Source organism: Acomys minous (assembly GCF_964271855.1).
Source record: "Acomys minous genome assembly, chromosome: 2".
Lineage (NCBI taxonomy): Eukaryota > Metazoa > Chordata > Mammalia > Rodentia > Muridae > Acomys > Acomys minous.
In genome coordinates this window covers 23,537,361-23,552,227 of record NC_140484.1, presented here as the reverse complement: position 1 = coordinate 23,552,227, position 14,867 = coordinate 23,537,361, and the positions used below count along the sequence as shown (strand labels likewise).

Below are 14,867 nucleotides of genomic sequence, written 5' to 3'. Positions count from 1 at the left end.
TCTCCTCTCCCCTCCCCTCCCCTCCCCTTCTCCTGTCCTCTCTCTCTTTCACTCCCCTCTCCTCTCTTGAGACATAGTTTCTTGACTGTCCTGGAACTCACTCTGTAGACTAGGCTGGCCTCGAACTCAGAGATCTATCTGCCTCTGCCTCCTGAGTGCTGGGATTAAAGGCATGCACTGTTATGCCCAACTATTCTGTTTCTTTGTAAAAGTTTATTATTTTTATGCATGTGGGTGTTTTGCCTGTGTATATGTTATGTGCATACAGATATTCATGGAGCTCAGAAGGTGGTTATAGATCCTTTGGAACTAGAGTTAAGGCAATTGTGGGCTGCCTGATGTGCCAGAAACCACACTGAGATCTTCTGCAGAAGCAGCATGTGCTTTTAACCACGAAACCATTTCTCCTTTTAAAATTATCAAATACTTTTAGTTTTCTAAGCATAAAAGATGTCCCATAGTCAAAAGACAAATATAAGAGTGCTGAAAATAGCAACTTGACAGTACTAATTCCGTATTGTACACAGTGTTCAGTAAGGTACAGAAAGAAGTAATCTAATAGGGAATAACAGTTATGAACAAGTAGCTTATTAAAAAGAACTGCTGGTCAGGGTGGTACACACCTTTAATCCCAGCACGCAGAAAGCAAAGACTGGTGGATTTCTATGAGTTTGAGGCAGCCTGGTCTACATAGTGAGCTTTATCCAGGACAGTCAGGACTTCATAGTGAAACACTGGCTTGACTAAAACAACAAGCAAACACAACAAAATCAAAACTATATATAGATAGTATAATTTGAAACAATACCAAACTTCTTTGGTAAGTAAAAAAAAACAAAAACAAAAACCAAAAAACCAAAACCAAAAACAAAACAACTGAACACTGTAGTAAATATATTTATCAAAAAATGAAAGATATCCAAACCATGAGTGCTGATTTTGGTTAACTTGACACAAACTAGAGTTACCTGGAAAGAGGGAACCTCAATTGATGAATTGCCTCTGTCAAATTGGCCTGTGACCTTGTCTGTGAGACATTTTCTTTCTTTCTCTCTTTCTCTTCCTTTCTTCCTTCCCCTTCCTTCCTTCCTTCCTTCCTTCCTTCCTTCCTTCTCCCTTTTGGTTTTTTGAGACAGAATTTCTGTGTAGCCTAGGCTATCCTGAACTTAACTTGTGTAGACCAGGCTGTTCTCACACTCACAACAATTCACCTACTTCTACCTCCCTAAGTGCTAGGGTAAAAGGTGTGCACCACCACCACGCTTGGCTCGTGAGCCATTTTCTTGATTTCTGATTAATGTGGAGGGCCTAGCCCGCCATGGGCAATGCTGCTCCTGGGCAGGAGGTTCAGGGTTATATAAGGAAGCAAACTGAGCAAGCCAGGTAAGCAGCATTCCTTCCATAGTCTGTGCTTAGCTTTTTGCCTCCAGGTCTCTTCCTTAAGGTTCTGCTCTGGCTTCTCTCAATGAAGGACTCTAACCTGTAATTCAGATAAAGCCTTTCCTACTCATGTTGGTTTCAGTCAGTGTTTTAATCAAAGCAACAAAAAGCAAGTTAGGAGAAAGTGATGATAATCCTGAAAAGAATATAAGGAAATTTCTTCCTTTTTTTTTTTTAAATAGTGCTGGGGATACAATCCATGGCTTTGTGGTCAAGCACTGAGTTCTTGTCCCCAAATTTGCTCTATTTTCTTTTTAAGATTTATGATTTTTATTTTGTGTATTTGAGTGTTTTGCCTGCACTTACATCTGTGTACTATGTGTGTGCTGGCCAGAAGAAAGCATGGGATCCTCTGGGACTGCAGTTACAGATGAATGTGAGCCACCATATGCATGCTGGGAATTGGACCCATATCCTTTGGAAGAGCAGCAACTGCTCTTAACTGCTAAGCCCTCTCTCAAGCCCCAGTTTTATCTTTGAGGAAAATAAACAAGCAAAGAAGCAAACAAACAAAAAATTTAGTTCTTTTTCTTGTCATGTGCAGAAAACTTGCCTGACCCAAGGTCATGGAGATTTACCCTGATATTTTTTTCTAGACTTTTATACATTTAGGTCTTAGTTTAAGTTTCTCTTTTAAAAAATACATCCACATATGTATTATATAATATATGCATTTTATAATATATACAAATAATGCTGAGAAACATAACCACATTTTGTGTGTGTGTGTGTGTGTGTGTGTGTGTGTGTGTGTGTGTGTGTATGTATGTTTTTTACTTGGCCAGCCAACCTAGATCTATATATGTTTAGATAGAGATATATTGGATTACTTCTTTTTGCACCTCACCGAACACTTTGTATAATACAGAATTAATCCTCTGATAAGTTGCTATTTTTACCACATTTATATTTGTCTTTTGACTATAGGACATCTTTTACTCTTAGAGGCTGAGCCTTACCTCTGCTTCCTGAGTCCTAGAATTAAAGGCATGTACCACCACACTGGCTTTTCTTTTGTGTGTGTGAGACAGTCTTACCCTGTAGATTGCAGTGGCTTGGAGCTAACTGATGTAGCCTAAGACATGGGGCAGCTCTCTTATCCCAGCCTATGAATAGCCTAAACACATACTTGATCGTGTGTGTGTGTGTGTGTGTGTGTGTGTGTGTGTGTGTGTGTGTAGGGGTTGGGATTGGAAGAGTGTGTGTGTGTGGTGGGTGTATGGTGGGGGGCACACTGTGTGCCCCAGAGGTCAGCCAGGACTTTTGCTCCTCAGGAGCCATAATCCATGTTGGGATTTTTAAAAAAAGATTTATTTTATGTATATTAGTGCTCTGTTTTCATGCACACTAGAAGAAGGAATCAGATTCCATTACAGATGGTTGTGAGCCACCATGTGGTTGCTGGGAATTGAACTCAGGACCTCTGGAAGAGCAGCCAGTGCTCTTAACAGCTGAGCCATTTCTCTAGCCCCCAGGTTGAGATTTTTTGAGACAGATTCTCATAGGCTTGGAGATCACTTATTAGGGAGATCTAGGTTGGCTGGTCAAGTAAGTCCAAGGAATCTGCTTCTCTCTGTCTCCCAGTGCTGGCGTTACAAATGCCGGACACCATTCCTGATTATTATTTGAGTTCTAGGGATTATTAAATTTAAGTCTTCATGATTGCCTGACTAGCAGTTTGTGTCACTAGCTTATTTAATAAGCTATTTTACCAGCCCAAATTTGCTTTTAAGTACGTTAAATAATGATTTTGTTTTTTTGAGACATGGTTTCTCTGTGTATCCTTGCTGTCCTGGACTTACTTTGTAGTCCAGGCTGGCCTCAGACTCACAGAGATCTACCTACCTCTGCCTTCCTGAGTGCTGGGATACAGGCATGTGCCATCATGCCTGGCTAATTTTTTTTTTAATGCTTTTAAATATTTTATTGTTTTCTTATTCCTCCTTTTAAGGTAGTGAGGACAAGAGAAATGTCTCAGTGGTTAGAGGAACAAGCGGGTAACCTGAGTTCAGTTTCTGAAACCCAGAAGTGGAAGGAGAGAACCAATTTCTGCAAGTTGTCCTCTGACCCCCACACACACTTACACACATGATAAATGCTAGAAAACAAAAAACATTATTAACATTTTCTGTGAATAATCAAATCTTATGAGTTTAATAAATCTGAAATTTTTTGTATATTTGAAAGACACCAGATTATCAACTAATAACAAATTAATATTTTTTCTGCTTACATAGAACAAATTTTTGTTTTGATATGTAATTATTTTATTTTATAATTTTAAGGTATTAATATATTTAAGGAGTGCAAATTGGGATACCCGGATTGCAGCAGGACAAGCTGTTGAAGCTATTGTGAAAAACGTGCCTGAATGGAATCCAGTGCCAAGAACCAAACCAGGTACCTTTAAAGTGGAAAAGTAGTTTGAAATAAAGCATGACTGTAGATTTAAGTTTAGCATGAAGTGTGGCTTATTAATTTCAATTTTGATTTAAAGGCTTAATTTTCATGTTTAGCTTTGCTAGGAAAGAATATTGAATAAGATAATTTTGCCAGGCCGGGCGTGGTGGCACATGCCTTTAATCCCAGCACTTGGGGGGCAGAGGCAGGTGGAGCTCTGTGAGTTCGAGGCCAACCTGGTCTACAAAGTGAGTCCAGGACAGTCAAGGCTACACAGAGAAACCTTGTCTCGAAAACAAAACAAAACAAAAAGTAAAAAACAAACAAACAAACAAAAAGATAGTTTTGCCACTAAACTTAAAAAGAAACTGCTGGATAAACAGTGTTTTCATATGTATTTCTAAAATTATTTAATCTTACAGTATACTAACTTTATTACTTTCTTTAAAGAAATGAATATTTCTGAAACAATTCATTTTTCACTGTTGTTTGGAAGATTGTATAGTGTGGTATTTTCTAAACTTTGTGTACTTGGCAGTTCTTTTTTTAATGTAATTTTTAAAAAGATTATTTATTACGTGTATAATGTTCTGTCTTCATGTAATGCCTGCACACCAGAAGAGGGCACCAGATCTCAGTATAGATAGTTGTGAGTTATCATGTGGTTGCTGGGATTTGAACTCATAACCTTTGGAAAAAGCAGGCAGTGCTCTTAACTTCTGAGGCATCTCTCCAGCCTCAGTGTTTTGCTTTTGTGGTGTTGAAGATTGAACCCAGGGCCTGTGGGTAACAAGCAGGCATTCCATGACTGAGCTGTTCTGCCGTCGGAAATAGTTGTGTTTGTTGTTGTTCTCTTTGTGTGTTGTATAGAGGTAAAGATCGAGTGCCCACGCTGATATTTTAAAGAAAATTTTATTCCGTTGGTAAAGCTATTAGACATATTATTTTTTTCCCCCTGAGACAAGGTTTCTCTGTGTAGCCTTGACTGTACTGGACTCGCTTTGTAGACCAGGCTGGCCTCGAACTCACAGCGAACCACCTGCCTCTGCCTTCTGAGTGCTGGGATCAAAGGCGTGCGCCACCACCGCCTGGTTAGACATACATTTTAATTAAGTGAATTTTTGTTACACATTGTTGTATGTAAATTTTGGGTTTTAGAATGTGGTAACACAGAATCAGATATGTAGTGGTGTGAGCTCTATCAAAGGACAGAGTTACAAATTTAGTGTTCAGGCATTAGTTGAGTGTTTTTTGGATTTTTTTTTTAAATTCTAGCATTGTGAGGTACTTCAGAAGATAAATATTCCCTATGTAAGAATTCCATAAGGAGCAACTAGATTCGTTTTCAGTCTTTTAGCATAAATCTAGTTTTACCTTAAAAGTTTTTGCAGCTGCATGTGGTGGCGTGCGCCTTTAATCCCAGCACTTGGGAGGCAGAGGCAGGTGGATCTTTGTGAATTCAAGGCCAGCCTGGTCTACAGCTGTGGCTGTTACACAGAGAAACCCTGTCTCAAAAAAACTAAAAAAAAAAAAGAAAAGAAAAGAAAAAAAAAGTTTTTGCTTTTATTTTCTGATATTTTATTTTGAGTTTTTATATTAGTTTGCCTTTTATCAAATGTAAACCCAGAACCTTCTTATTTCCAGCTCACTTTGCCCAAATATCTTGTTGGATAGACACAGTACAGCTCATTTTATTGAACTAGTTATATTAGCATTAATTTATAGTAAGACTGCATATCATTACTAGAAAACATGAATTTTTTTGCTTGCTTGTTTGTTGTATTTTTAAAGTTAAGCAGGGCTAGGATTTACAATGAGTGACTGCAAATGTCAAATTAACAGTTGTGTTAGTAAGCAGCTATAGTTTAGCATTTGTAGCTGACCTTTTTGGGGGAGAATGTAGAACATTTTGAAGATATTCTTTTTTTAAAAAAAAGAGATTCTTGGGTTACAAATGGGTGTTTAATTTCAGTGGCTTGTCGCGAGGTTACAATTAGAGTATGGAAAGCAAGGCCTGTTGAATGAGTGGTTGTTTATATACTGCCTATTCCTCGGACATAGGGAGAGACAAAGTTTTCTACTTATTTATGAATGCATTTTGTGCATGCTTGTCTTCTGATTTAGTAGTACAATAAACTATGCTGTAACCCTGGAGGTCTTTCATCCTTAAACAGTAAATTAAAGTATAATACTTAACATATATGTCAACAAGATTTCTTCATATAATATGCTTTCATGGTTGGAAGCACATGAACCCACTTTCCATTCTGATGGTTTGTAAAAGTGGAGTCATCAAGTCAATAACTAATTTACAGATAACTAAGGACTAGTTGTAGATAAATCACACTAGTTTTCCTACTTCTTTGTTTTTCTTAAATATTAGCCAATACTATAAGTAATGATATGCCATGTTCTTTCATTCTGCGTTTTTGACTATATAGTCAAATAATATTTTTAAACTTCATCTAGACCCCACAGAGAGTTCTATGGAAGATTCATCTACTACAGATCGATTAAATTTTGACAGATTTGATATATGCAGATTGCTACAGCACGGGGCATCACTTTTGGGTTCTGCTGGTGCAGAATTTGAAGTCCAAGATGAAAAATCAGGTTAGTAGTAGTCCTGGAGAAGCCTGAAATGTTGTTTTAAAACTAATACATAATTTGTTGTGCTGTTTAATATATACTCATCAAATGTAAATTGACTGAAGTTTTTGTGTATGGTGACTTACAGGTTGACAAAGTAGGCAGCAGTGCTTGTTCTAAAGATACAGCAATCAGAACCAGTATCGATTGTGGCAGTGTTGTTACAGTTCTGATAATCTGAAGGTTATTTTATTGTTGTTTTATGTTTTGAGTTGTGTTAGAACTTGTGCCTATGTCCAAAGTAAAAAATTGAAATTAAAACTAAACCTTGGCTAGGTGGCTTACAGAATATGTTAGATATAAAGGTAATTAAATGGCTTAAGTACGGTGGCTTGTACCTCAGAGTGCCAGCTTCTTTGGATGCTGAAACAGGATCTTTTGAGTCCAGGAATTTGAGATCAATCTGTACAACATAGGGAGATCCTGCTTCAAAAAGCCCAAAAACCAGAAAGGGTGATTACAAGAAATTAAATGTTTTTTCTATTCAAGATTGTGGCCTTGAGTTGAAAAAAAAAAAAAAAACAAAAATCAACAACAAACCCTCTGATTTAAAAAAAAAAAAAAAAAAGGATTTCTGTAAATAAGTATATTGTCTCTTAATTTAAAAAAAGGGGCCAGAGCTGGACTGTGGAAGTACATACCTTAATCCCAGGACTTGGAAGACAGAGGCAGGAGGATCTCTGTGTTCAAGGCTAGCCCGGTCTACATAACAAGTTCTAGGACAGCCAGGGCTACACAGAGAAACTCTGTCTCAACCCCTCCCCCCAAAAGGATGGGGGCATGGTGGTGGAGAGGGCAGGACAGGATGCATATCAACATCTTTAATTCCATTAGAGGCAGGCGGATCTCTGAGTTCCAGGCCACTGGTCTACATAGTGAGTTCTAGGCCAGACAAAGCTACAGAGAAATATTATAAGTGATAGATGATAGTGGTATGATTGTGATTTTTTTTTTTCCATTTATTTACTCACTGTGTGTGCATGTAAGGTCAGGGGCGCGTGTAGCATGGTGTAGAGAGTAGAGGAATTTTCAGTCCTTGCTTTCCACTGGGTGGGATCGAGGTATTGAACTCAAGTTAGAAGGTTTGGTGGTAAGCACCTTTATTGACTTGCCTAGTAAATCAGCCTTCTGCTTTCTGTTGCAGGATATTTGATCTCAGTGTGATTCATGAGATTGTGAACTGTAAAAACTTGTCTTTGATCGCATCTAGAGCACTGTTGTTTTTAACAACAGGCACTGAATCTTTAATTGCTCTGTGGATGAGTTTCTCCTGTGCTGACAGAGAATACCCATACGCATATAAAATGAGATGTTTTTAATTAATAAATAAGATGTGGCAGCATACATCTTTAATCTCAAGCTTTATTTATTTATTAGTTGTACAGTACTCTGATTGCATGTGTGCCTATGTGACAGAAGAGGGCACCAGATCTCATTATGGATGGTGGTGAGCCACCATGTGGTTGCTGGGAATTGAACTCAGGATCTTTGGAAGAATAGACCTCTGAGCCATCTCTCCAGCCCGACAAAAGATTTTTTAACATCATCATTATTGTCATAATTATTGTGTGCCTTTCTGCCTGCTTGCCTTTTTCCTGTTTGTCTTTCTGTCTGTCCTCACTTCCTCCCTCCTTCCTTCCTTCCTTTTTTTTTTTTCTTAGATTGTGTCTCCTTAGTCAGCCATAACAGACCTAGTTGGCCTGCCTCTGCCTTCTGAGTACCACTCTGCTTGGCTCTAGTTTTTGTTTTGTTTGTTTTGTTCGTTTTGAAACATTGTTTCATTGTGTAGCTCTGGCTGTCCGAGAACTTGCTATGTAGACCAGAGTGGCCTCAAGCTGTAGAGAGTCTCCTGCCTCTGCTTCTCAGGTGCTGGTATTAAAGGGATGCACTGGCATGCCTGGCTCTAGTTTTGTTAAATTGAGAGTCTTACCTTTCCAGCCTGGTCTAGAACTCCACTGTGTAGCTTAGACTGGCCCTCTACTGCCTCCTCAATTTTCTGTGTGCTTCAATTACAGGCATGTGGTACCACTTGTAATTAACCAAGCAAATGTCTGACTGTGTTTTTTAAATACATTTTTTCTTATTGTAGTGGTTTGATCTGCATAGTAAAAACCTTCTCTCCTTTAAAAAATTTTGTTTTTTGTTTTTTGTTTTTTGAGACAGGCTTTCTCTGGGTAGTCCTGGCTGTCCTAGAACTCGATCTGTAACCAGGCTGGCCTTGAACTCAGAGAGATCATCTGTCTCTGCCTTCTGAGTGCTGGGATTAAAGGAGTGCACTACTATGCCTGGCTAGTAAAAAAGTTTTTAAGTGATTTGGAGGGAATGGTTTTGTTTTTTCCCTCCTGTTTACAGGTGAAGTGGATCCTAAAGAGAGGATAGCACGCCAACGGAAGTTATTACAGAAGAAACTTGGGCTTAATATGGGAGAAGCGATGGGAATGAGTACTGAAGAACTCTTCAACGATGAAGATTTGGACTACACCCCAACTGCAGCGGCCCTTGTAAACAAACCATCTGTAGGTAAAACATTGGGCTGTTTGATTGCAAGTAACAGCACAGAGGGTGTGCTTCATTTTGTTACACAACTGCGTGAAGAAAAGTGCTGTGCTTAATTCTACTCGTTGCTGTTTAGTACTACTCTAGTTCACCTCTTAAGCAGAAGACCAGCCTATCTCCTACAAGGATGATAAAAGTAATTTTCTCTCCCAAATGGAGGATAAAAGTCATTTTTGGGGAGAATGAGAAAAGAACTATCATAGATATGAAAATAATAGAAATGTTTAGAACTGTGATCATAGTTCTAAAAATAAAGAGGAAAATAGGATATTCTTAAAAAGAGGAAAATAGGATGCAAGAATATGACAATTGAATGAACAAACCAAGCATGGTATAAGAGTCAATAGATGACTAGAAGCTGCAATGCTGGCTCTGGGAACCAGATTCAAGTCCTCTGCAGGAATACCAACACGGTTATCTGCTGAGTCATCATCTCTCCAGTCCGCCAAAGTGTTTTCTTACCACTAACTTAGGGACACAAACTTTTCTATTCCTATAGGCAATCTGTTTACATTTACTTATGTATCGTTCCTGAAATTTTTGCATGGGTGCTGGGCCTTCAATGCAGGTCTTCAGGCTTGCTTATTAAGTACTTCATTAACTGAACCATCTCCCCTGGAAATTTCTATACTGAAGCATTGTGTATGTCCGTTTAAGTCATATTGACCTTTTCCCACTTAATGTAGCTTAGTATAACAGTATATGTGGATTAAACACATATATGTGTGTAGTGCATGTTTGTATTGGTGTATGCATGAGTGCTCCCAGGTGGTTTTGCTTATGTAGTTTTTATAGTATTTTCAGTGAACAGAAAAAGATCAAATAGAAAGTGGCTAAGAGGAAAGGGTCATGTGGCTAAGTTGACGATAGAACACTGGACCAGTCAGTCACTTAAGGCTATAATTATTTATTTCCTTTTCCTTTTTTGTTTCTTTCTTTTGGCACATCTTTTACTGAGATTTTTATTTTTATAACTTTATGATATTGTGATTATTTTGAAATCTCAGCTCTTCAGAACCCTCTCCTTGTTAGGACTATTTATTTACATAACACTTATAGCACAGAAAAGTTATAAAATAAGTCTTAGTTGGTAATGAGACAGTTAAGAAAAAAATTTTTTCAAGTTTTATTTTTTATTTTTTGAGCCAAGGTCTCTATGTAGTTCTGGCCATCCTATACCTCACAGATATCCTTCTGCCAATGCTAGAATTAAAGGCATACTATTTTTGTTTTTGAGACAAGGTCTTCCTAATACAGCTTGACTTGTTTTACTCAGGACAGAGTATTTACTGATACTGGGGAATAAGATTGTTTCTCCAGAAAAATCTATAGGAGTAGAATATTTGTTTTTTTGTTTTTTGTTTTTTGTTTTCCCCCGAGACAGGGTTTCTCTCTGTAGAACTGGCTGTCCTGGAACTTGCTCTATGGACCAGGGTGGCCTGGGACTTAATATAGAGATCTGCCTGCCTCTGCCTCTTGGGTTTTGGGATTAAAGGCAAGTGCCACCACTGCCCGGCATGGTTTTTATTTTTATTATTTTTTGCTTAGTGATTTTCAGCCTCACATGAAGACTAAAGACCTCCAAGGGGAGAGCATTCCAGTCATGGAATGTAAACTCCTTGACTATGTAATGTTTAGGATGGCTGACTACACCTGAGAGCACTCATGCACACACCCACACAAACACATACACTACACACATAACTGTGTTCAACATACATATACTATATACTAAGCTACATTAAGTGGGGAAAGGTCAATATGGCTTACGTGGACACACAGTACTTCAGTATATAGAAATTTCAGGGGGAAGTGGTTCAGCTGATAAAGTACATGCTGAGCAAGTAAGATCATGGTACATAATGGTGTAGTATTATTAAAAAGAATGTTAATATCTCTGTATTAAAATTTGTATACATTTTTCTCCTAAGATTGAATTATTTCAATTTCTGACAGTTGAAACACATTGTTTTGCCCTTTTAGACTCTCCAGGCAGCTGAATTGATTGATTCAGAATTCCGAGCAGGAATGAGTAATAGACAGAAGAACAAAGCTAAAAGAATGGCCAAGTTATTTGCGAAACAGAGATCCAGGGATGCTGTGGAACCAAATGAGAAGAGGTAGTAACCTTTCTGCTTGCTCACTTGAAGCAGTATGTGTGCCTGGTACACAGGTGAACTTTTGATGCCTTTGTTCAACTTGAGTAGTGCTGCTTCAGTTGTTTTACTCAGGACAGAGTATTTATTGTTACTGGAGAATGGGATTGTTTCTCCAGAAAAATCTATAGGAGTAGATTTTTTTTTCTTAGTGACTTTTCAGTCTCACATGAAGATTGAAGACCTACTAGGTGAGAGCATTCCAGTCATGGGATGTACACACTTCACTGTGAATGTTCAGGATGGCTGAATTGCATCAAATGAGAATGAATTCAGAGAGGGATGCACTTCTTAAGGGAAAGCGCTGTTAGGGTATTATCCCTTGTTCTTTAACTAAGGGCTGTGCTAAATAGTGGAAGGTAGTCTGTACTTGCTGGCCTAATCTTTCTGTAGAAAAGAACTTTGAAGTAAGAGTCATTGTCTTCAGATTTATAATGAATTAATAAGCGTGTTATCTGTCCTCAAAGGGTAGCTAGTTCAAGACAACATCTTTCAGATCAATCTCTGAACTGTGTGCTACATTGTAGATTCTTGAGCACCTGTCTATTAAATCAGACCATAATGGTATTCAAGAGATGTTTAAGTGATGAATTTATAAATATTGCAAAGTATACAATTAAGTCTTTGTTGTAGCTCATATAGTACTTCTGTTCTTTAAATTCAGATAAAGCTAAAAAGTATTTGTAATGTTTAATTGTTAAAGAGTGAGTTCCAGGCCAGACAGGCCTACACAGAAAAACCTGTCTCAAACCACTCCTTCCCTAGCAAAAAATAAAAAAATAAAATAAAATGCAAACTGGGTCGTGGTACACCCCTTTAATCCCAGCACTTGGGAAGCAAAACTCTGATTTCGAGGCCACCCTGGTTTATGGAGTAAGTTACAGGATAGCCAGGACTACACAAAGAAGCCCTGTCTTGAAAAATAAAACAAACAAACAAACAAAAAAAGATTTCAGCACAAATAGCTAAATTTAAAACACAAAAACAAAAAAATCCCTATTTGAGCACCAGGTGTGGTGGCACATGCCTTTGATCCTAGCACACAGGAGGCAGAGGCAGGCAAATCTCATTGAGTTTGAGGATAACCTGGTCTACAGGGCTAGTTTTAGGACTATCAGGCCTGTGTAGAGAAACCCAATCTTGAAAAACAAGCAAACTAATGAAATGTAGAGAGAAGGAGAGACTTAGAGACAGTAAAACTATACTTGAAACTGCATTACTTTTTCAATTCTTGGTTTTTTGAGACAAGGTTCTCTGTGTAGCCCTGGCTATCCTGGAACTCACTTTGTAGACCAGGCTGGCCTGATGCACTCAGATATCTGCTTGCCTTCCAAGTGCTGGGATTAAAGGCATGCACCACCATGTTTTTCAGTTCTTTTAATGATGTATAAGGGTAGTTTGTGTTTTATTCATTTGTTGGCTAGGCTGACTTTGGTGCTGGGTTAAAAGGCGTGTATCATGACACCCAGATTATTTGCCTTTTCCTTTATAATATTTTTTACTAAGCCAGCCTTTGTAATTTTTTCCAAGTTATTTAATAGTTCTTTTTCAAATTTTCTGTATAATTCTTATTTGTGGTCAGTTTCTGTATATTTTTGAAGTTTTTGTTAATTTTTTTTATACAGTACATTTCATACAGCACCAGATTTCACTATAGATGGTTGTGAGCCACCATGTGGTTGCTGGGAATTGAACTCAGGCCTTTGGAAGAATGGCCAGTGCTCTTAACCTCTGAGCCATCTCTCCAGCCCCATTACAGTACAATTTTAGTCATATTCTTTCAGCAAATAAGAATATATTGTATTACTTGGCATATTAGTTTTCTCCAGGTTGCAAAAGCCTAAAAAGTTAATGTCATGTTTGGCTAGTTGTTTGGTTAAAAGAACTTAAGATAAAAGAAAGGAAACAGGTTATAGAGATGAAATATAAACTTTAAAATTCAATTTGAAAGAAAAATTCACCAACTCAGAGAATAGTGGGCTATATTTTGTTGAAAATATTAATGAGTTAATTTTAGTTGATGTAAGGTTTGTTGTTCTTGTTGTTTCTGTTTGTTGGTTTGGTTTGGTTTGGTTTGGTTTTTTTGAGACAGAGTTTCTCTGTGTAGCCTAGGCTGTCCTAAACTCACTTTGTAGACCAGGCTGGTCTCAAACTCACAGCGATCCACCTGCTTCTGCCTCCCGAGTGCTGGGATTAAAGGTGTGTGCCACCACACTCTTTTTTTTTTTAAGATTTATTTATTTATTATTATGTATATAGTGCTCTGTCTGCATGTACACCTGCAGGCCAGAAGAGGACAATAGGTCATATTATAGATGGTTGTGAGCCACCATGTGGTCATTAGGAATTGAACTCAGGACCCCTGGAAGAGTCAGTCAGTACCCTTAACCTCTGAGCCATCTCTCCAGCCTGACGTAAGATTGTTAAGTAAGCTACAGCAGCAAGTTAACACATCCGTGCAGATGGTGAATTTTCTGACACACATTGTGGAACATTTGCATTTTCCTTCATTTACTGCTAAAACTGGTAACTTCCTTTTTAGCAATGACAGCACTGATGGAGAGCCAGAAGAAAAGAGGCGGAAAGTAGCAAATGTTGTTATTAATCAGACTGCAAATGATTCCAAAGTCTTGATTGATAATGTTCCAGAATGTTCTTCCTTAATTGAAGAGGTATATTGAAGTTGTTTATAACTTTCTTTTTAAATGTTGTTGTTGTTGTTGTTATTATTATTATTATTATATGTATAGATGTTTTGCTGCATGTATGTCTGTGTACCACTTGCTTGACTGGTGTCCATGGAGGCCAGAAGAGGGTGTCACAGCCCCTGGAACTGGAGTTACAGACAGTTGTGAGCTGTCATATGGGTGCTGGGAATTGAACCTGGGTTCTCCAGAAAAACAGCCAGTGTTCTTAACCATTGAGCCATCTCTCTAAGCCCCTTTATAAGTTTCTTAAATGTATACATTGAGACTATTGTATAATTTGTCAGCCAAGAGAAATTTTATTAGTAAACATATTATACTTTAGTAAAACATTTATTTAAAAAATTTAAAGCCCTGTTACTATTGCTAAGGCTACACATAAACATGCCTTTTTAAAATTCTTAAGTTGTTAGGCTGTTAAATCCAGAGCTTTGATCTAGTAGTAATTGTATCTTTCTTATTTAGACAAATGAATGGCCTTTGGAAAGCTTTTGTGAAGAACTTTGCAACGACCTTTTTAATCCCTCCTGGGAGGTAAGGCATCTTCCTCTCAGCCAAGGAGAGTAATAAACTTGTTGGGATTCCTATTTTTTCCCTCAGGTCTGTTAGGACTTAGGGCATATTGTATTTTTTTTTTCTTTTTTTCTTTTTTCCCCTTTCTTCTCTTTCTCTCTCTCTCTCTTTCCCTCCCTCCCTTCCTCCCTCCCTCTCCCTCTCTCCGTCTTTCCCTCTCCCTCCCCTCTTTCCCCTCTCTCGTGTGTGTGGGTATGTGTCTGTCTGTCTGTCTCTGTCTCTCTCTCCTTCCTCTCTCTTTAATAGGATGGGTGGTGTTGAAACAGGGTCTCATGTAAACTGACTGACCTGGAACTTACTGTGTAGATTGGGCTGGCCTTAAACTGAGATTCCTCTGCCTTTACCTCCTGGGTGCAGGGATTAAAAGTGTGCACCACCACACCAAGTT

General features: G+C 38.2%; 1 protein-coding gene across 4 annotated transcripts in view; it reads left to right on the top strand.

Moving 5' to 3' along the window:
* BTAF1 (B-TFIID TATA-box binding protein associated factor 1) overlaps positions 1–14,867 on the top strand; it is a 90,183-nt gene that overhangs the window by 18,584 nt on the left and 56,732 nt on the right. For 2 of the 4 annotated variants that reach the window (XM_084763720.1, XM_084763719.1), the window contains 6 exons: positions 3,726–3,840; positions 6,310–6,453; positions 8,842–9,005; positions 11,029–11,165; positions 13,744–13,873; positions 14,372–14,440. In XM_084763720.1, coding sequence (XP_084619846.1) covers positions 3,726–3,840; positions 6,310–6,453; positions 8,842–9,005; positions 11,029–11,165; positions 13,744–13,873; positions 14,372–14,440 — 759 coding nt within the window. Of the gene's footprint in view, positions 1–3,725; positions 3,841–6,309; positions 6,454–8,841; positions 9,010–11,028; positions 11,166–13,743; positions 13,874–14,371; positions 14,441–14,867 lie in introns of those variants that run through there. The other 2 variants (XM_084763721.1, XM_084763722.1) reach the window with 2 other exon arrangements.